Source organism: Lissotriton helveticus, chromosome 6, assembly GCF_964261635.1.
Source record: "Lissotriton helveticus chromosome 6, aLisHel1.1, whole genome shotgun sequence".
NCBI lineage: Eukaryota > Metazoa > Chordata > Amphibia > Caudata > Salamandridae > Lissotriton > Lissotriton helveticus.
Window position 1 is genome coordinate 1,708,798,734 of NC_136067.1, and position 21,835 is coordinate 1,708,820,568.

The following is a 21,835-nucleotide window of genomic DNA, read 5'->3' on the forward strand; positions in this document are numbered from 1 at the left end:
TAGCCTCTTGGGGCTAAGTAGATCTAACCAACTATTCCCCTGCCCACTGATTGGAAGGTTCCTGACAGGCCAGTGTATACTGAACCCAAAATCCATCTTCAATACTGGAGTTGTCAGTGAGATGTTACAAGGGAAAGCAGCACCAAGCAATAGTTCACATGCACACTCTTGTTTGACTGACACCTAATTGTGTCAGACTGCAGATATACAGCAGAAAATTGTGAGACAGGCTCATCCTCAAACTATGGATTAGTGTAACTGAAAAACTCAGAACATACCCTATTGGTGGGACGCCAAATGTAGCCTATACTTGTTGTTTTTAACACATCCAAATAATACTAATCAGTTTGTAATTCCAAACAGATTCATGAGTAAATCCTGCATTTTGTGTGGCCAAGGAGTGCAACAGATAATGCTCGATGTCCATTGCCGGTGGCATTTTACTCATGTTAGACTGTCATAATCAGTAGGAAAGAAAGTGTGGATGCAGGGGCGCAGTGGCGCACATATTGTGGCAATGTACATGTTTTACATTCATTTTGACCTCAGTGTTGGAAGATAATTGAAAAGGCAATAAGGATAGAAAAAATGTCACAAGGCTCGAGGGCAGTAATCTTAGATTCGCCAAACTAAATACTCTGCACACTGAATATCAAATACAATAAATAAAATTTCACAGAAATTAAGAGACAGACCATTATGAAGTACTGGCACAAAGTCCAGGGTTTTAACAAATTGTTCAAAAGAGTTTGCTATTTTGATAGATTGAAAAAATAGACCAAAGCATTAGAAGGGAAACAACCAAATTCTGAAAACATTGGACTCTGATCCTTGATTACATCACGAAAGATGTAAGTAAACTATTATACCCAAACAAAAGGGGATTTTTTAAATATTTTAGAAGATGTACTGAACGGCTAACCTCACAGATCAGTTTCTGTGGGTGGCGGTTTGTGCTGCAGAATGTGAAAATTCTTAAAACCGGTGGAGGATTTGGGTGAGTGGTCAAGGCCGGGATTTGAGGGAAGGTTAGACTAATATGTAAGGGAGATGGGAATATAGTAAGATAAGAGAGTTTAGGGAGGCATGATAGGGCTGTGAAGTGGGTACCCGATTAAGTTATTTGTTCTTTATTTCATCTGAAAACTTCTGTTAGAATAAAATAGTTGCCTATTCAAAAGTCCATTTAGTTCACACTTATGATGCATGCAGTAAATCAGTCAGCATACAGTTCTCATCTTAAGTTTTAGACTTTGCTCTGCATGTATTACATGGGCTGATTCCAAGTGTGTACAACTTTGCACCCAATGTCCTGCCACATAATTGTGTACAGCTATATTTTTTGTTTTATTTTGATTAGGAATGTCTTAATTATATTGATGATTGTGATTTTAGCTATGTACTATCACGTTGATTTAAGACCAAGCCTGACAACATTTTGAAGTTTGATTTTGACATATTTATGGGTGTTAACAAATATGTCCGGCTCCTCAGTGAACAAATATGTTTCCTTGCAGATAGAGCCCACTGATATTTACTAGATATTAATTTGTCATAACAATTTATTGATATTTTATTTTCAGTAGGTAGGATTCATTTACTCAAATATCACAGTGATTGAAATGCCACCTTATCTCACCATGAAGTACGCTTTAACTCAATTTGAATATCCTGAACCATAGTACTGTGTGGAATGGCCAGTACATGTTTCAAGCAGCATCCCACAGTTTGGTCCCAAGAAATTTAAGACTCTAACAATAATAATTCTGCACCATGCAAAACCTTAGCATGAGGTGGAGCTTTATAAGCATGGAATACAGGTACCAATAATTGTCATCCGTAGTATTTATTTTTACATTTACAAAGACCTGCAATGAAGCATAATAAGGGCTGCACTTCGGATTGTCTGCTTTAGACAAAGCCGAATTGGTATCAATTTCAGCATTTGCCCTATTAAAAGTAAACCTTGCAAGATGGCCCTCCTTTCCAATTTTTGCAACAGAATAAGCACAAAAAAAATCCCCATTGCTCTATTGATTTTTGGGCTCTAGCCCTAATTTTAAAACAGTCATTGAGAAGCCTTCCCTGAATACATCCTGTTCTATACGCATTAAGGGCCTGATTTTGATTTCGGCGGATGGGTTACTCTGTCACAATAGTGACGGATATCCTGTCAACCAAAATATAAATCCTATTATATCCTATGGGGTTTCAATTTCAACAGACAGGATATCCGTCACAGTTATGACGGAGTAACCTGTCTGCCAAAATCTAAATCAGGGCCTAAACTATCAGAAATCCATTCTTTTATGTATTATAATATAAATTTAGCATACACCCTTGCCCCTGCACCAATCAGTCAATAATGTTTCGGTAATGTTGGCTCAACCTTTTTGCATATTGGTTGAATCATAGCTCTTTTACAGCTTTCTGTGAAGCAACTCATTTGAAGTGCCCAACAAAAAGTGTATACTAATGTTTTTGAACACCAGTCTGTGTTAGTTTTGAATATAATTGCGGGAAGATTACCTGGGCTGGCATCTCTAGTTAAATTTAAAGATCAAATTATAAGTTTTATTGATTCCACAGGAAACAAGTTTACTAAAGATTCATTGCTTGTTTATTCCAGAGGAGCAGAGGCTGTGATAACAGGCCCATATATTTCACTCAAGTATGCCATCCATGCTTCCTCTGGGACTAAATAGGCGTGTGATAGTTGGCTTTTCTGTGAGCACTGCCACACAATTTTTCAGAATTCTGTACTATCTTGGCAGGCTATAGCTTCGGATATAAGATTCCAACATTTGCCTTTTCGACATTATTTTTTTAATTGCATAACAAATTCCTATATTCAGATGATAGCAATCTGTTTTTTCTTTCTCCAAGATGGCTGTCCATTAAGGGCTCCTGCCGGGCGCTCCCCGGGCTAGGGATCGCCATTGGCGTAAATCCCCAGAAAATCCTCCCCATCAAGTCATCGCCAATCTGGAAGGGATGGAAATGACCTCACAATCCTGCACAGCTGATAAGAGTCGAGAGCAGCGTCCAGGGCGACACATAAAAGATTGTAACAAAGACCATGTAATGGAGAGATAAGCCCAGCAGGCAGCCGCCAGCCCTGCGGTCTCTGTGCAGCCTGTACTCTCTCGAGGAACGACAACTTGAATAGGACTAACTGCAGGGGCTCACAGACACTGCTTGTCCAGATCTTCTGTGCACCTTGACTTGCTGGAGCGTAGCGAATGAAACAGCCATGTTGATATGAGGAGAGCCCACCGCCGGCCCTCTTTGCTATTCGCCTCCCTTGGCCCGCAGCACTTGACCAGCCATTGGTGCTGTAACTAATGCTGTAAACTGGTCACAGTGACTCCCCGATGATTGCGCAGTAATGGTGAAGCAACCAGGAGATTTATCCCACACGATGCACGAAGAGAGCAGCCTGACCTGCTCTGCCCGCTCAGCACGAACCCTGGGCTCGCAAGGGCTCACTGACACTGTCTGGGTCAGATGCTGCTTCCCTCAATCCCCTGCAAGCTTATGACTTATTGGACTTGTTCATCCTTATCCCTGTCTGCAGGATGACAACAGACCCCATTCAAACACCCGGATGGTAAGAAAAAGCAAGAAAAAGTGGAAAAACAATATGGGAGCATGATGCTGCCCCCTTGCTTGCACGACCAGCCCCTGTCTGCCCAAGGGACTGCCGGGTAGCTTTGGGATTGCCATGTGTTCTAGGAGAGGCTCACTAGACTGATTCCCGGCTCTGCCCGAGTGTTGCAGGCGTGCAGGCAATGGACCCTGATGACTAATGACCAAAGGATTGCCTCCCCTCATGTATGCGACTTGCCAGTTGCAGGGACGGTGAGGAGGCTCCCATCTCCTCCTCTGACCCCCCGCCACCCTGGCCTCCCTACCTGACTGGCCCCTGCTGCTGCACTAGTCGTGGGCGAGTGGGTCATCATCCACATATGTACCAGGAGCAAGGAACCGCCGCCCCTTACATCGTGCCTGGAGCTGCATCGCTCGCACTCCCAAATTCGCAAGCTTGTGCCCTCACAGTGTGTGAATGGCCTGGAATCCTGTCCCTTGTGGGTGGCTCCCGCCGCACTGTCCTGTCTGTCATGACGTTCATGCATCGGCTATAACTGCAGCTGAAACCCGCTGTGTTTTGCCTCCAACAGTTCCTCACCACCTCTGGAGCACCTGATAAAGCCATCTGGGATCTTCTACTGAATCTGCTGCCCCTTAACCCCACCACGGCAACATACACCTATTTGTCTAAAATCCCCCAAACCGAGCCCACTGGCTCCCCTACGACATCCACGAGGAAGCATGAACACTTCGAGGCCAGAACTTGTTATTGAATGCCCACACTACCATCCTGCGCACAGCTTATTTTCTTATGTCTACACTGATAGTCTACACTGTTATGCTATGCCTATTTGTTCTTTTGCTCATTTTACGTCAATACTGGTCTACATTGTTATTATTTGACTATATGTTATTCTATGCCTATATGCTTTCTTGCCCATTTTACATCAACACTGCTAGCGTATGCGTACACTGTTACCTAAGTCGACACATCCTATCCTAATCTACCTCAGAACTATATCACCCACATATCTAACTATCCATCGTATACCTCTGGTATACATTGTTGCCATGTATCCTTGCCTATCTCATGTGACTGTATCTACTCCATTTGTAATTCCTACAACTGCGACTGTTTATTGTATACCTCTTGTGTACACTGTTGCTATGTAATGTATTTACTCCATATGTAACTATTACTTTAAAGCACTCTGATACCTTTGGGTTTAGCTTGCACTATGCAAAACTCAATAAATAAATAATTCCATCACTTTAGTATAAATTGTCTTTTTGCATTTCATCTGGCCCTACTTAATTTATGTATAGCTTCCTGGCAGTTCTTATCAAACTAATTGCTTCCATTGTGTTTATTACCTCTCCATATATTTTAGTTCTGACAGACTTACCTGATTTCCACTCTTAAGCATTCCACCCCTTCCTTTCTCATATTGTTATATCAATAAGACATTCAGCAGTTTCCCGTTCTTAAAGGCAAAGGTGCCATGCCACTGCACCTTCTGGACTTAAAGAGTGTCTGTCAGGCTGAGCAAAGTTCAGCCTGACAGACTCTTTATTTTCAGGTCAGGAAACCAGGAGCTAGAAATGCTGTAAATGTGCAGGCCCCTGGCTGCCTTAGCTCAACTTTGCTGGGCTGAGGATGACACAATTCCAGTGGGCGTGGCCTCCCACAGCTCTGCAAAGATTTTCCAGGCCCTCCCCCTTGTGATGAGGGAGAGGGTCAGTGATCGACTCATACCTGAGTGCTTCTGTTTTAATCTCTGAAGTGCCCAGGGCTGACTGTCTATGACTGACACCTCATCACAGAGTGGGTGGGTCAGCAGTCTCTCTGACTCCATCATACTCTGTGACAAGGTAGGGACTGCTGCTTTCCCACAGTGGCTGAGGGCAGGCAGCAGTCCCAACCCTTCTGGCATCTTCAAGGCTTCCCTCGCCAAGAGTTGCAGTAGGTAAGTGTTGTGTTTTTATTGACTGTTTGATTCGTGCGTGTACGTATGAATGTATGTGTATTTTGGAGTGAGTGATGTGCTGGTTGTGTGTGAGCATGTCTGTATGTGATGCAATGGTGTAAGTGAGTGTGCATGTGTGTGGGCCCCTCGCCCCACTCTAAGTTGTACTCACCGGCCTGCCACTGCGGACATTATATATCCTGTTAAAGGGAAGGGCTTCCTTTGTACAGAACCTTTATCAGTGAATAATTAAGCAAGTTGCTTTTTTTGCAGACAAGTTTTAAAATGACCAGGGTACTCTATTTAGTGCGGAAGAACTTTCTCTCGATCAGTTGATCGTCTTAATTAAAGTTCGGCTTTCAAAGGCCAGTGGTCACTACCGTTAGTTTCTAAAATATTAAGTTCAGCTACCATTCCCAAAAAAATCAGATTGGCTCAAGAATATAATCATTGGACATCACTGGTTTCCATGACGCAAAGTCTGCGCTAGAGGGATATTAATATGACACCATCCAGCTAAATTCACCACCCCAAAATGCTGTAAGAAAGTTCAGTGCATTGGGAGACAGTTTTGTAGGCCCTTGAATAAAGTTGAACTTTACATGTTAAAATCCAGTCTCGGTTCACATACATTGTAAACACATTTTTTAGCAACCTTAGTCGACCTTAATGTTACAAATCCACTGGCGGAGTGACCAGCTTTATTTCTTAGACATTTAATTATATATAGACATGAAACATTCTATCAGGGGCAGTCGCGCAACCATGTCTTCTGTAAGCAGATACAATCATTTTATTCAAATATAGCTTCCATAGATATTTCCCTCGATGCCCTATTATAACCAGGAACAATTCCAGATAGAAAGCTAAGGTTGCAAAAGGATCCCTTATATCAGAATACATTACTCAAGCGCGAGTCAGTCCATTAAAAATTCTCACTTTCTAACCAATTGAAGCAATTTGATATCTCTATGTAATCTTCTCGGGGGCAATTGACTGGGTTGAAAACACAACATGATAGCAGTTGTAGTTAACTATGAGGAACTTCTAAGAGCATTAAAGACATCTTCATTGTTAGTGGCATATTCATGTTCTTGATGTCTTGACTTCTTATTTGTTAAGAGATTCTCAGGATTCTCAGCGCCTGTTCCAACAGCATAATTTCTTTCCATAGAATTGGTCTCATTGAGAGAGCTCAGGTTCTGCCTTGAGGCTAAACAGTTTTTAAGGTAATGGAAAAAGAGAAACCACCTGTTATACTGGTGTGCTTCTTAGGCAATAACAGTGGCGTAGCAAAGGTGGGGCGGTCTGCCCTGGGCGGCATGAGTTTTCGGGGTGGCGTCCTCCTCCCCTTACCTGCGGCCGTGAAGGTGGCTGTTGTGGGAATCATCAGCACCCCAAACCCCCCACTATTACATGCGGCCGCCGGGAGGCAAATGCAGTGACCACCACGGGCGGCACAACGTCTAGCTACACCACTGGGCAATGGCATGCTTATAACTATACTAGGCAAGCAGGGATTTTTCAAAAGCACAATACTTGTGTGACCTTGCAGAGTTCTGATTGGACTGTTGTACTATAACATTATAAAAGCTGAAAGGAACAGTTCTCAAGAGGTTAACTCTTCATGACTTGAAGCAATCATAACATTAATTGCTCACTTAACTGAGGAGGCAGTTGGCTCGGTTCACCTCCCAACATTCAGGATCTGTAGCCCACCTTCCCATCAAATGGAAGAGTGCAGGACCACCACCACCTTTCCTGCCCCTTTTTTCATTCTAAGCAAGAAATCTCCACTGAAGCACAGTCTTCTTTGAATTAAAAAAAGATCATGCTCACTCATTGAGAGAGTTTGTGCCTACCAAAAGAGCACCCAGAGCATGGCACAGAGGAGACGGGCTTAACTTAAAAAAATGTGTAAAGCATTTAGAAGTACCAAAACAGTTAAAAAATAAAAAACATAACACACAAAAAATCTCAATCCAATGTATAAAAATAGAGAATATTTTAATGAATAAAATGACTCCAAACGAGCAAAATACAATAAGGGAAACAGAGATATGGATTTTTAAAGTTTGATTTAAATTTTTGCATCAAAAAGCACAAAGCGACAACTGCTTGGTCGATACAAAGGTAAGATTTAAGGCTGACCACGATGGAGTAGGGGTCGCAATTGTGACTCGGTTGATCCAGGTCAAAGAGTTACCTTCGGACTTAGAATATTTTTGGGAGAATAGGGGGTCATTGACGAGTGAGCTGTGGGGCAAACGTGTAGTGTAACGTGACCAGACATTGCCGGTCACAGAGAGGAGCACACAAGCATCATTTAGCGGGCCTATTGAATCCGTGTCGGGGGGAGGATGTTGTCTCTTTCTATTGCGACATTTGCAAGAAAGACATTATGCAAGAGAGACATTATGTGTAGGTTGAAAAACTTATACTGAAAAAATGTCTGGTCACGTTACACCACACTAGGCACAGGAAATGTGGTTCCATTCTATAATTAGTTATGGGAGCCGTATATTGCACCCGTGCCATTTGACAGACAGAGGGCCAACTCGAGCGGCCCTCCGCAGAGCGGCATGGTAAACAGCATGCTATACAGCTGACTCCGGCTGCCCACTTCCTTGGATCAAATGAGATGAGTCATCCCCAGAGGCGCAACTAGAGCCAAATTTCGGGGGGCTAAGAAAAAATTTCGGGGCGGCTGAACTTTTAATCAGTAGGCAGAGTGGAACTGCAGGCCTCCAAAACGGGGTGAAACAACAGCAAGGCCTAATTAACCCCTTCGACGCTCATGACGAGCTGGGCTCGTCATGAGGTAGCCTCCTGGCACGCTCATGACGAGCCCAGCTCGTCATGCAAAGTGCGCTTTCGCAAAATCCAGCGTACGGGGGGGAATCATGCCGCACGCATGCGGTTAACATTCAAATGGTCTTTTAAAGACCTGTGAAACGTTCGGGTGCGGCTCTGTGTGTACCCGGGATCTGTCTCATCCCGGGCTGCCACACACGACGGGGGGGGGGCTGAAGCCCGGTGAGTCCAATGGGTGTTGCGCGCCTGGTCATCCCTCACCTAGGGTAAGAGCCGTGTTCTCTTTACTACCGCCATTTTTACTCGTTTTTTCGGTATAAACAGCACTCGACTAACTCTATTTTCCTCATAATTATTTTTATTTTCTTTGCATGTTTAGAAGTAAATTGCCAACACGGATTGTAGTGTTTTACTTCTTTACTATTTATGGACGTCTGTAGCTGATACACAGCATAAAGACTGTCAGCCCCCTTCCATTCACAGGGGTGAGAAACTACAAATAACAGAACTTGACAGCTTTCTAAACTGATGCAATAAATCACAGCTTCCAAAGCTAATTTCCATCTATTTCCTCTCAAACTGTGCTCCACTGGGCCCCATGTGAGTAATTCCCCCCCTCGACCCCCTCCCCCAATACTCCGTTTTGAGTCACTTCCATTATTGGTGTGCACTTCACCACTCTAGCAGTGTATTGTTTTGCTTCAGGTAATGTATTCACCACATAATTACCTTTTCCATAGTTTCTCGGCCCTCCAGTTGCCTGAATCAGTTTTTCAATTATTTTATTTCAGGTATCCCTCATTTTTAGGTCCTGATGTGACCCCCTATTGACTGTGGGGTCGAAATGCTGTTTGACACGCACTTAAAACAAACCGTTTTTTCTAGCCCTCACTAATGTTTTAGAAAGCTGCTAATAAGTATTGTATACATACTAAATGGTCGTTTTTGTACATTATTCAACCTTATTGTATGTCACAACTTGTCATTTTGATATGTGGGTTCTAAGTTCACTTGGGACACCAAGCACTTTTTATTTTTTTACTTTACATCATTATTGACATAAACAGTATTGCATTTTATTCTCTAGGTTGTATGAGCCTTCTTCTCTATCGGTATATCTTTACCCACCATTATTGCCATTGTGCTTAACTAATATCAAGTATTCCATTCATTGTCCATAGGAACCATTGTTCCTATATATATATAATAGATACGTGATTCCTTGTGAGTGGGGTGGCCCTTGTTTTCTTAAACTTTATACGTAATAACAAGCACTGGCAAAGTCAATAGGTATCAGCAATCGGAGAGCTGTAGCCGTTGTCAATGTTCATGTCTTTTAGTTATTGTGTTATGGAATGAAGTGGATATATATGGTGTGGAGTGTTGAATTTGAGCATTAGTTTTGATATACAAAGCAGTGTTGAGTTGAAAAAGTGTGCCTAAACAGGGAGAAAGAGAGTCACCAAGTGTAAATCAATAACCAGAAGACTTAGAACATGGAAAGTGTGTCCACATACTTTTATGTGTCCCATTAGCCATGTAAACATCACATATAGGCACTTGACATATACCGGAATGTTACACATATGTACTCAGAAAACTTGGTATCGAAGATATAAAAGGTGTATTTGTTTGCTAGTAATCAAGCTTGCTGGTATAAGTATCTAGTTTGGGTACAACACATGCTGCAGGTACATGCATTTAACACAGTCCATCTTTGACAAAAACATCTAAAACCAGATTTAAAATGGCGAGCCGAGTAAAGGGTTTGACTTGAATCTAAGAACCCTTACTAGAGGAAAGCCTGGAAAATAGTTGGCATATAAATGATAGAAAAACCATAATGTAAAAATATGATCAAGTCTTATCAAAATTCAGAAACATGTATTTAATTTAACATGCTGAATCGTTTCACCTTATAACCTCAGAAAATATCAACGCATTGAGCAGTATGTATAAAAAGTTACAATTTTGAAATAAGAACTTAGTCAAAGTCCTGCTCCAGTCCTGACAAAAATTGCATAATGAACTAAGAGGCAAGTCAGATGGCCTAAACATAGTCAAGATTTTTATGATAGATGAAGCAACAGAATCGACTTATATCAAACGCAAGAAGTTTTTGTACAGTGCATGTCCTGAACTTATGTATTGTATTTGAAGGTGTGCTCATATATGATAGAGCAAAATAAGGAGGCCCAGTGAATTTGAAATATTTGCCTATGATCATACAGTTTGCAACTGAGTTAACCGGGATTCATAACAGGTTTTCTTTTTCACACTAAACAGTTTAGCGATAGACAGGTCGAAAGATAGATCGATAGATAGATGGATATCATTTTTCTATGTCCTATTTTACTTCAATGTTAATGTTTTGTCTAAATTTCTTGGAGTGTGAGGCTATAGAGTGGTGGCGTGCAGAAACCACATCCAAGCTCTGTTCATTTTCATCACAAGGATCTAAGAATATTACAAACTGAGCCTGAGCGAAGCATCTAGGTCAATGCTAATATCTAAAAACTCCAAAAACTTGAGTACGAAATGGATGCTTAGCTAATAAGTTAACATTGAAACCTATGGATAGAATATGGAATTACTGTCATTTTTATTTAACACATACCCGATCCTGTTTTGAGAAATTACGTTTTCTTGATTCCATTCTGCAGCTTGCCTCAGGTAAGCATAGCTCTGCCCACCTCTTCATGCCTAGAGCTGCATTACTGCGCGCAACCCAATTTTGCAGATGTTACTGATTACAGCCCCCCTGCAAACAAACACGTAACTCTCTCACAGCAACAGAACAAATGCAGATCCAACTTCATGCTCACGCCCCAGTGTTAAAATATTTGGCTACCTGCAATGGGTCTTTTTTTGTCAAAGCTGTATATCTTTTCCAAATCATAACAAGTTGCTGTTACTTAGAATAACCCCCTCTTATAGCGTCTCATTCAGCAGAGGGATGCGTAGGCAGGAAAACTGCCTGTGACCCATTCTTTGCTTTAATGATGCACATATGTTGCTATGGCCATACATGTGAAGCATTGCATTACATAGAGGCTGCACGGGGAATGTATGAATAAAGATAAAAAGTATCAATAAAGATAACAAGCAGCGATAAGGGAGACGTTGGGGTCATGGATTAGGCGCTCCATGAAAACAGCTTCTGACATTTGATTTCGGTACTTGAATTCCCAGCAAATGTGACAAGATCAGAACATTTACAGGTCTGTTTACTAATCATGTGTATTGCTTTTCAACAAAGAAAAACTAGTACCTAAGACAGATGCTAAACTGTGACCAGTGGATTGTTATAGTAATTAGTCCCTGCTGTTGGGGAGGGCCAAACACAGGAAAAGGCATGATGTATGCAATGGACAAATGGAAAGAATGAATAGGAGAGCAACGATGGAGCCAGCAAATGGGAAGCCTACGTGGAGGCTGAACCCCACAAAGTATATACAACATGTCTTGAAGAGACAGCACAAGCTCTTACTAGCCGAGACCTAAAAAAGGAAGGGTTAGACCTGGCAAAACATTTATTTTGCCAGGTCAATTTAGCAGTTTTAAAACTATGTTCCCAGTCTGCAGAGGCAAGCCTGGAGACATGCTTTGCATTTTCACTTTAGTGGGGGCAGAATATTGCGGCTGTTGTTTGCTGTGCTATCAGCTAATGAAGTATTTCTGCCTGGTCAGAGTGTGAAGGGTGGGAGGGTTATGTGAAGTGTATCAGTTTTCGTAAGTGTTATATGAAGACCCTCTTCAGTTTCATTTTCAAGCTATTTCTGCATTATTCTTACCAGCTAGGCTTTTTTCATCAATGTGCTGTCGTATATTTAGGGTGCTGTAGTCAGTTCCTATGCGTTTCAAAATTCAGAATTCATCATTCACCCCGACCCAGCCAATTTGATTGTTATATATTAAATGGTCATCTAAGTTTCATTCTTTCTGAATGTGGAAATTTGCGTTTCAGGATTGATGGTTTCTATTCCGGTCCTGCTGTACTTATATTTTGTTCTATTATCAATACAAATGTAGTACTTAATTTGTGTTTTTACACATATCGACCTTGTCCAAGGACCGGGAAGAATTATAAATATATTATGACCTCGTTGTTCCCCACTCCCATAATTTTTTTTTTTAATTCTGGATTTGTAGATGGTTTTCTTCATGTTATGGCTTTAGTTGCTGGAGTCAGGACCTTTCTTGTTTCTTGCAAATGGGATGCTGATTGTTAGATGATAAACTCCTCCATTCTATATGATTCTTTCTCCTTTATGACTATTAATTTGGTAGGGCTCTTAATGTATGGCTCTCCTCGTATTTTTATTTTATTTTCTGCCCGCAATATTTTATGACGGATTCTTACATAGATCCTGTCAAAAAATGTCACACTTTTCTAGTGGGCCCTGATTTTTCCTGCTTCCATTACTGGTCATGTACCTAATTACCTTTCTTGGGTTTTTTGTTTTATAGTTTCCGAAATTGATCAGTAGTTCAACACAATGTTACTGATAATTTATGGTCTTAGTTATTTTCATAATCTGCAATGTTTTCATTTTCTTATCACACCATAGGTTAGGATTAGGTGCAATTGTATGTGGTTACCAGGATTGTTTTGCATGAGAGGTGCCAATCATAAATACTCTGTGTAGGTGACTTTGAATTTTAAAGGCACTTGAACTCTATCAGGACAGTAACAGAACAAACTGTGTTTTATTCGAGGCATCATCTGCTAAATACTAATGTGAACTCCTAGATCACCCATCGGTGGGGTGAATGTAACACTGCAAGTAATTTCTACTGCCATTGTGGCATTGCTTCTTCTCTGGTATGGGCATTCAGTACATAACTGCTTACCAACATTTAATTTTGTTCCCTCTCGGTTCATCACAGAATTAAAAGATTTCTAGATGTTTTAGGTGTGGACTGACATCATAGCTTCTGCTAATTTGTTGCTACCAATTCTTTAAAATATATACAGAGAGGGATTGGGCCGCACCCAGAGGAGCATTGCACTCTCAGCTCATGGTGTTGGCTGTTTGGTGCATCATTCTAGCTGCTAGGGAGTGTTTGCATTGTCATGTATTAGAGATAATTTTACATCTCGAAAAACTCCGAATGATCACAAATGAAATGCTTAACGTCATTCATGCGATTCATAGAAAAAGCTATGGGCTTGATTACGAGTTTGGTGCAGTGGCGCCGGCGCAACACTGCCTCCAGTGCACCAAAGCTGCGCAAGGACTGACAGCCGCATTACGAGTTGAGCTCGTGTTACACGAGTTCAACTTATAATACGGTCGGCGATCCTTTGCCTTTCCCATGGCGGTGCCTGGAAAACAGCCACCGCAATGAGAACTGAAAAAAAGATCCTGCACGGCATAGACGTGGATGTCCATGCCGTGCTGGAACTTTGTGGGGATACAGACAGGTGGGGCACATGTTGTGCCGCCCTGAATGTATCCCCATGCCTGGGAGCATATAGGGGCCCCCTTTGTTCCTTCACCGCCAGCTTTTTCATGGCGGGGTCTTGCCATGAAATGCTGGTGGTGGATGAACTTGTGCGCCACCGCCAGGAAATGACTGTTCCCTGGTGCAGCCAGCGATCCTCCTTCGCAAGGACTTTTCAAGTCGTAGTGCAGCAGGCGGTGGACCACCACCGCGAGTCTGGAGGTCGCAAGACTGCCAGACTCGTAATCAGGTCCTATACTTTTTTGTTTCAGTTTCACTGCAGCAGGCTTTTTAAAATGTTGTTAGTATTCACATTTAGCCTTCTGAGCATGCTATATATACTCAAGTAAGAAGCTGTGGCAAAACTAAGTTTTCCAGGTTAATATGCCAACACTGGCTTCCACAAATGTTTTCTGCGTTTTTTTGCTCGCAAAAGCTAGACCTATTGGTTTTTCAATGCTTGTTCCAAGTGACATTTTAGTAAAAGTGCCGTTTCTGTTACACACACAGGGATATACTAAATTTTTAAACAATGGAGGACATTTGAGAAACTGGTCTCATTGCCCTGTGCTGCCTATCAAGCTTCAGTTCTCCAGTTAAATAATACAAATCGAATGTGTTATTTCGTTACAGTTTATTAAGGGCACTGACAGTTTCTGAGGGGCATTTGTACTATTATAAACTAGGAAAGAGTGGTAACAGGAATGGGTCAGTTGGCGTGTAAGGATAAAGCATTAAGAACTTCCTGCTGTACCTAATAAGGATGTTGCAAATCCCTGAGGTTCTATGACCATATATCGAAATGAGGCCACATTTCTTAATATGTTCATGGATCTCTAAGGTGACTTACAATAGCCGTATAACACACAAAAGGTGATATTTGTTCCTTATTGCATGTGGTCACTTTATCATCCTTTCCACAAACCATCTTGGTGCTGGGCTTTTTCATATAAAGGAGGCAGTGTGTTTGCTGGCATGAAGCATAATAGTAGAACTGTAGTGTCGAATTAAACATGCCAAAAATCTGTTAATAAATTGTTGCAAAAAATGCTGTAGCTGAAAATGTATAAAACCATGCGGAGAAATTCTATTTTTCCTGTAAAAACCTATAGCGTGCAGAAAATACACATATTGACATACATCTCTCTTCTTTGATGATTCCTGTTCATATCAGGAAAAAGTATCAGAAGAATAAAAGCCAATAGTTTTTTCATTGTTAAAACTGCAGCCGTAATTAGTAATTAGAATACAGGAATGGTGCGAGCTCCACTGAAGATGGTGATGGGGCTCAGGGCCAATACTGATGCTGTAGGCTTACTCCTCCAACATTCCAAAATGTTTCTGTTTGCAGCCTCAGTCTGTGGAGTGTTCTAACAGCCTTAAAGCCTTCTGTATCTGACTTAACTGGCTGCAAATCGCCCACTCTCTTGTTATAATATACCCAGGTTCAGGGCCTTTAACAACCGGTGTCGTCCTTAGCATTGGACTGTAAATCTATGTTAGAGTTGAGCAACTATGCCATTTTCTCACTTAAGGTAACTATAGATTTCCCAACTTGACTATGATAATGAAATTATAGACAGGCTTATACCCAGGGGTTGGAAGTTACAATGCATTATAATAAACATTTGCTTGTAATAATTGAGTTGTATACATTTCTAAGCAATACATATTACACATTTATTAGTACTTAGTTTATCAATCTCGGATGAATGGAAATCTAACTTAGTTTACCATGTGATCAAACTCCTGGACAGGCTGGTATGGTACAGAAAATGCATTCTCCAGAAAAGTAACAACTACCTGTCTGATGAGCCACCTAATATGTTCAGATATGTTCACTATATGTTTACATCTGACCGTGATTAATGCTATTCTTTTATTTTGTTGTTTCTCACCTTCTAATATTACAAGATTCAGCAGAAGACAAAGATAAACCACCTTCTGAGCTCAGTGAATCACAGGAGTTCGTAGATGCAGAGAATGACATAAACTTGAACAATGATGGTACGTGTACTAATAATTCATATATTGTAAGGCCTCTTTGTCTAATGTTCTGTCATTGTAGAAACTGATATTGTTACTCTGGTGAAATTCTGCCTGTTTGACATGTAGCAGTTTACATAACAGTGTCCTGCAGGTGATGTCACACCATCTCACAAATAGCATCATGGATGGTCTCATTGATCACAGCACTTATAACCTCCACTGATCACAGTGATACAACATCTAATCACAAAACATGTGACAAAATCAACTTGATTGCTGCCTTTAGTGCTGTCTGAGTTGTGCATCTTAATTAATTAAGATTACCTGACCATCTCAGTAATGGAGATGATCTGTGACTACACCCCACCAAGGTGCCCTCGCCATCTGCAAAACAATAGGGGACTTCCAGGGCAAAGTAGTACCCCCAGTTCATGCATCTGTCATCTTTCAAAATATTCCTCTGCTCAGCTGTGCACACAATCTTCCACAGAAAGGCAGTAGTTCTCTCAAATCACGTTAATGTCTTCAATAGTTCTATTCATCGGCAATGAGGCCTACTATCAAGGACAGTTTTTAGCTTCCTGTGAGGCTTTTATAGACAGACCTTATTTGTCAATGGATGTGTTAACGCGGGATTACTGGTTACTAGTTACCTTACCAGATCCCAAACCAAGTCGAACTGGATCGTTGGTACCTGTCATTGAGTAAAAGGCAATCTAACAATAGGTCAATCTTTTAAGAACTTATACCACTCTAAATGATCACTGACCAGGATTAAGTTTTGAAAATTTAATATAAAACCAGAGATAACTGAAGATACAAACTTCTCAAGATGAGATTCAAGAGATATACTGGTATCACAATGAACATGAATTCTTTGAATAATCTGAGTCTACAAAACAGAATAATGAGTACAAGTTCAAAGATCATTAGGTTTGCAAGGATCGATATAAGTTGCAACCTAAGAGTCATTACAGAAAAGAAAATTCAAGTTAGTCTGTCCCTACACTAGACTAAGTGACATCCCTACTTAACAAGATCTTTACCCCAAAAAGGTGTCAGCCGTGGTGACTTCCTAAGAAGATCACGCACTTCTCCTTGTCTCTTCTCTGATAATGGGTCTCTCCTGATCAGCCTATCTGCCTACCCATCCGCTTCCTTAGGCTCCCAAAATCATCTGCTCTACTCTCCTCCCGGGTCGCTTTCCCTAATACAAAATCACATTTCCGATAGGAACGCCCCTTGGGACGCCCCTCACGTGGTACATCTTTGCGCGGTAAACTCCATGATGGTACTCTTCAAGACCCTCGTTAAAGTTGACCTTGGTTCCCAGGCTTCTTCTCCAGTGCGCCGATACCCCCTGAAATTCCTGAAGACTCCTACAGGCCTGCGCCAAGCGCCACTGAACAAAGCTCCATTCATTTCGACTGATTAGGACCCCTCGCACCTGCATACAGGCCATCCTACAGTGGGCCTCAAATTCCAGGCTCCCCCATATCTATAGGTCGTAAAGCATATGGAAAGCACAGTACTTGGCGCCTCTCGACTTCTTCTCTAACAAGCACATTTCAGATCAAAGGAACATCATTATCAGTTCGAGCCTACTTGATTTACATGAAGCGGGTCCCTGCACTCTGAAAACATTTAACTTGATTTAAACAGCACTCTTAACTAACATACGTTTCTTAAAGTACACATCTATAAAGCATATATTTCAAAACTAAATTCGATAATACATTTTGGAAGAACCACGTTAACCCCACCTCACATTATTTTAGCAGCACGTTTAGATTTTCTGTGAATTGCCATGAGGCCTACACAATTGAACTGGTTTGCAAGGTTCCACTTAACTCTTACATGATTCCTTTAACATGAGAACGTGAGGTTTTCATATTCATTCCAACATTTCTACATTAGTCTCACACTGTTATGATTATTGTTACCCTACTTGAACACTCTATACATTTCACTACTAAATATAAGACACTCTGGTGCAAGGCATATGTTAACTAACTACGTGCTTGTAAATATGGTGCACTTATACATTTTTTCTCAGACTAGTGCTCTCTCAGTCCCCCCTTTGATGACCTTCAGGGGTCATCACCATCAAAACACCATCACAAAGATGTAGGACTCTTCAAAGTGAAGTCGTGGCATTGCCACTTCTTTTCATTGTCTCCAATGCCTTCAGACTCTTATATTGTATATCTTGCATCGCTGTCAACCTTTTCTCCTGTTCTCTCATAGATCTCTGCAACCTGTTTGCTTTATACCATTGGTACAAACGCACCAATCCCCACAAAGTGATTACACAAATCACAATTATGATGATGGGTTTCAGTATGTACCAAACGATACCCTTTCCTAGGTTGGCAAACCACCCTCCAACTTTACCCATTCCGTGACCTACTTTTTCCCACACGTTCACCTTTGTCAGATCCTCAATTTCGTGGTGAATTGCAGTGATGTTTCGTATATACTTTTCTAAAGGTTTTGAATTGTCCGGAATGTAAGTGCAGCATTCCTGGACCTTCAAAGCCTTGCAAACTCCTCCTTCTTTGGCTAACAGGACGTCTAGAGCAAGTCGGTTCTGAAGAACCATTGCCCTTATCGATTGCATCTCACCCTCCACCAGCATTAATGATCTAGCAGTACTGGCGGATAACCTATCTACGACTGTAGCCAATCTTCTAATTTTGATGTCATTCAGTATCACTCCTAGGATAGGGAAAGCAGCACCGAATACATCCCCAATTACTTCTGCTGCACCTAGCCCTCTCTTCCCTCTAGTTGGTATTCCTTTCTTTGTCGTTTCTAAATTCTTAACATGATATATTTTGGGGAAGACAATTGCTAAATAACATGATCCGTACCAATTATCTGGTAGCTTCACATATGCATTTCTTCCACATACAAAATATACATTTGGAATTGCTTGTATCTCTTTCAAAAAATCTTTGGAGTAGTACTCCAATTGAAAAGCATGTTCACAACTGACTTGACCTACATACAGATTCTCATAATAGGAGTAACTCCTGTGAATGCACAGTTTCCCCCATTTCTCCTTGTCTAAAGCAATTGGACCAAAGCTACCCTTTCTTTGGTGTATCCTTTCTTCCTTGGTCCAATCTGTTTCCCATTGCCCTGAAGCCTTTAGAATCTTCTGCCTCCTGTATCTAGTATCCACCTGCCCTATAAACCTTTTCTCAATTTCTGACACTTGACAAGTCAAATTATTTCTTCGGGCATGTGAAGTATCTAACGTTTTCCATGGAATGAACCATTTGTGTAATCTGTCTTCGCTCTTGTAATAGTCCCACTTGTTCAGATGCTTGTAATTTGGGACCTCTGGCAATGTCGAGTCAAAGTTCGAGAAATAATACTCGAACCCCTCTCGTCCATAGAATATGCTTAACAATAAACTACATGTAATTCCATATGTCAATGGAAGATGATGGTATCTGATACCCTCCTCCACCGAAGCTGGTAATTGCATACAAACGTAGCAATTCTTCGCCTCCATGACATCAATGTATTCGTAAAGCAATTTGGCATAAGCATTTGACCTGAAGTTTCCCTGTGATTCGTCTGTGTGTAATCTTTTTATTTCCGCATCTAACAACGCTTTGTCTTTATCATTGATGTTTCCCTTACTATTAATAGTGATTGTCCTCTGTGTTGACACTCCCTTGATTTCCTTAACTGCAGTTGCATCTCTATCGTGTCCCACTATATATGAAACAGTAACCACTAAAACTATAAGTGAAATCACCACCCCTAAAAGTGTGCCAACTATACATTTCGCCCTGCGGTTCGGGTTGCCAGCCTCCATGATCTCAAACAGTGTAGCTTTGGATGTTCTTCCAGCATCAACTTCTCCTTCTCTCCGAACAAAAACTTTCTTTCAAACAATGTCTCTCTTTTGAACACTTAGAAGCTGACAATTTGCTCCGAAAAACAGTTTAAAAGTCCTGTAGGAAATAGACAACCCTAGCCCTTCTCCATCCTCTAAAAGGGAGACCCTACCATTTTCTTCTTCCACTCGGCGCTAGGTTATCTTACAGCAATATTTACAATTCCTTTCCAAAAGTCTTTTATCAATCAGAATCTATGTATGTTGCAAGGAGTGACACTACGTCTTCATAAATGTCCATACGAAGAAGTATTCCCTCAAATATTGGACAGTTCTCACAACAACACGGAAATTCGACTGTCTCTAGGATTATTCTCCTTATTTCACTCTGGATAAGTGGACGAACAAAATGAAGAGTTAATATCTTTTCGATCTCCACTCCTGGTACTATCAGTTCTACATCCACAGTTACAAAGGGGTCCGTTCTGACCAGGATCACCTTCTTCACTTTCCCAGTTCTACGCCCCTTTGAAGACATTTACAACAAGGTATTAGTCCAAGACAATGAGTGTTCCAAGAACTTCCACTACTCGCTCAAGCATTTCCAGTCGAAGAAGAGTTCCCTCCAACACTGGATATCGTGAACAGCAAACCGGAAAATCAACTGTCTCTAAAATCAATTTTCTTATTCCGCTCAGGAGAGGAGGATAGACGATGTTGAGTGTCAGCAGCCTTTCGGTCTCCGCTCCTGGCAGCAGGAATCTTATTTGCACTGTGATGATCGGATCAGTTCTGATCAGGCTCACTTCCCTGACCCTCCCGGTTCTGTGTCCCACGGACATCTGCAACGAGGTAGGTCCAATCGGGAGTAGAGTACCTTCTGCTAGGCACTCGCACCCTCCTTGATCTTCTAAGACCTTCTTCGGCTTGATCCTGGGTATCTTCTTCTGGATCCGAGTCTTCGGATATAGGAGCAAGCGTTTCTTCCTGAGCCGACCTTAGACTTAGCCTCCTTCTTCTTTCCGGCCAAGTGGCAGCTCCAAGCCTTGTTCTCCTATTTCTCGTCCTCACACTCGGTTCTTGGTCGCTCTGGTACTGATCTGTGTCTGAGTCGTATTCACTGTAGCTCTCCCCTTCAGTTGCGTCTTCAGTCTCACTGCCGTCCTGTCTTCTCTCTTCTTCTGGATCCGATGCGTTCCCACCTTCTTCCGACACCCCCTCAGCTGATCCAATCCCCTCTTGTGACTTTTCTTCCACGACTGAACTTTCATCTGGGATAGGAGCTGTTTCTTCTAGAGGTGCTGGAACTCTTCGAGTATGGGATGCATGGATCCAATTTGGCAGCCCTCCGCACTTCACCGCGGTGTTCGTGATCAGGATTACCTGAAAGGGCCCACGCCAGCGTACATCTAGGCAGTTCTTCCGGACGTGCTTCTTGACCAGCACCCAATCCCCTGGGTTCAGATCATGACACAGATTCCTTGATGCTGGAACTTCAGCCGCATGCACCTGAAGGGACACAGAATGGATGGCGTCAGACAGTCCCTTACAATAATCCAAGATCAGATCATCTGTAATATTCAATAGGGCAGCAGTTGGAACCGTGGGAAGTCTCATGGCCCTCCCCATCAGAATCTCATGTGGAGAGAGACCTGTCCTCCTGTCAGGTGTGCTGCGCATGCTCATGAGCACTAAAGGAAGAGCATCTGGCCAACTCAAAGATGTGGATGCACAAACTTTAGCCAATCTATTCTTCAGAGTGCCGTTTACTTGTTCCACAATCCCTGAGGCTTCTGGTCGATAACTACAATGCAGTTTCTGATCGATCTTTAATGTGGAGCACAACATCTTCACTATTTCGCTGTTAAAATGTTTTCCTCTGTCCGATTCCAGAGAGGCAGGCACCCCGAAGCGCGGTATCAGCTCCCTGAGCAACAATTTAGCTACTGTGAGTGTATCGCACCTGCGTGTAGGGTATGCTTCAACCCATCTGGAAAATATACATACAACCACCAACACATACCTAAGGCGGTTAACTCTTGGCATTTCAATAAAGTCTAATTGCATTCTATTGAAAGGCCCCCCCGACCTCCCAATGTGACTCAGTGTGACTGGTGTTCTTTTGCCTACGTTCAGTTGTTGGCAGGTAACACATCGCTTGCATACTGATTCT

The 21,835-nt window shown here is 41.9% G+C and overlaps 1 protein-coding gene across 1 annotated transcript in view; it reads left to right on the plus strand.

Annotated features, from left to right (window-relative positions):
- The window catches only part of LOC144763712 (uncharacterized), a 3,323,440-nt gene that overhangs the window by 3,232,695 nt on the left and 68,910 nt on the right, over positions 1-21,835 (plus strand). The window contains exon 12 of the mRNA XM_078649576.1: positions 15,735-15,827. Within this exon, the coding sequence (XP_078505702.1) occupies positions 15,735-15,827 (93 nt within the window). The remainder of the gene's footprint in view (positions 1-15,734; positions 15,828-21,835) is intronic.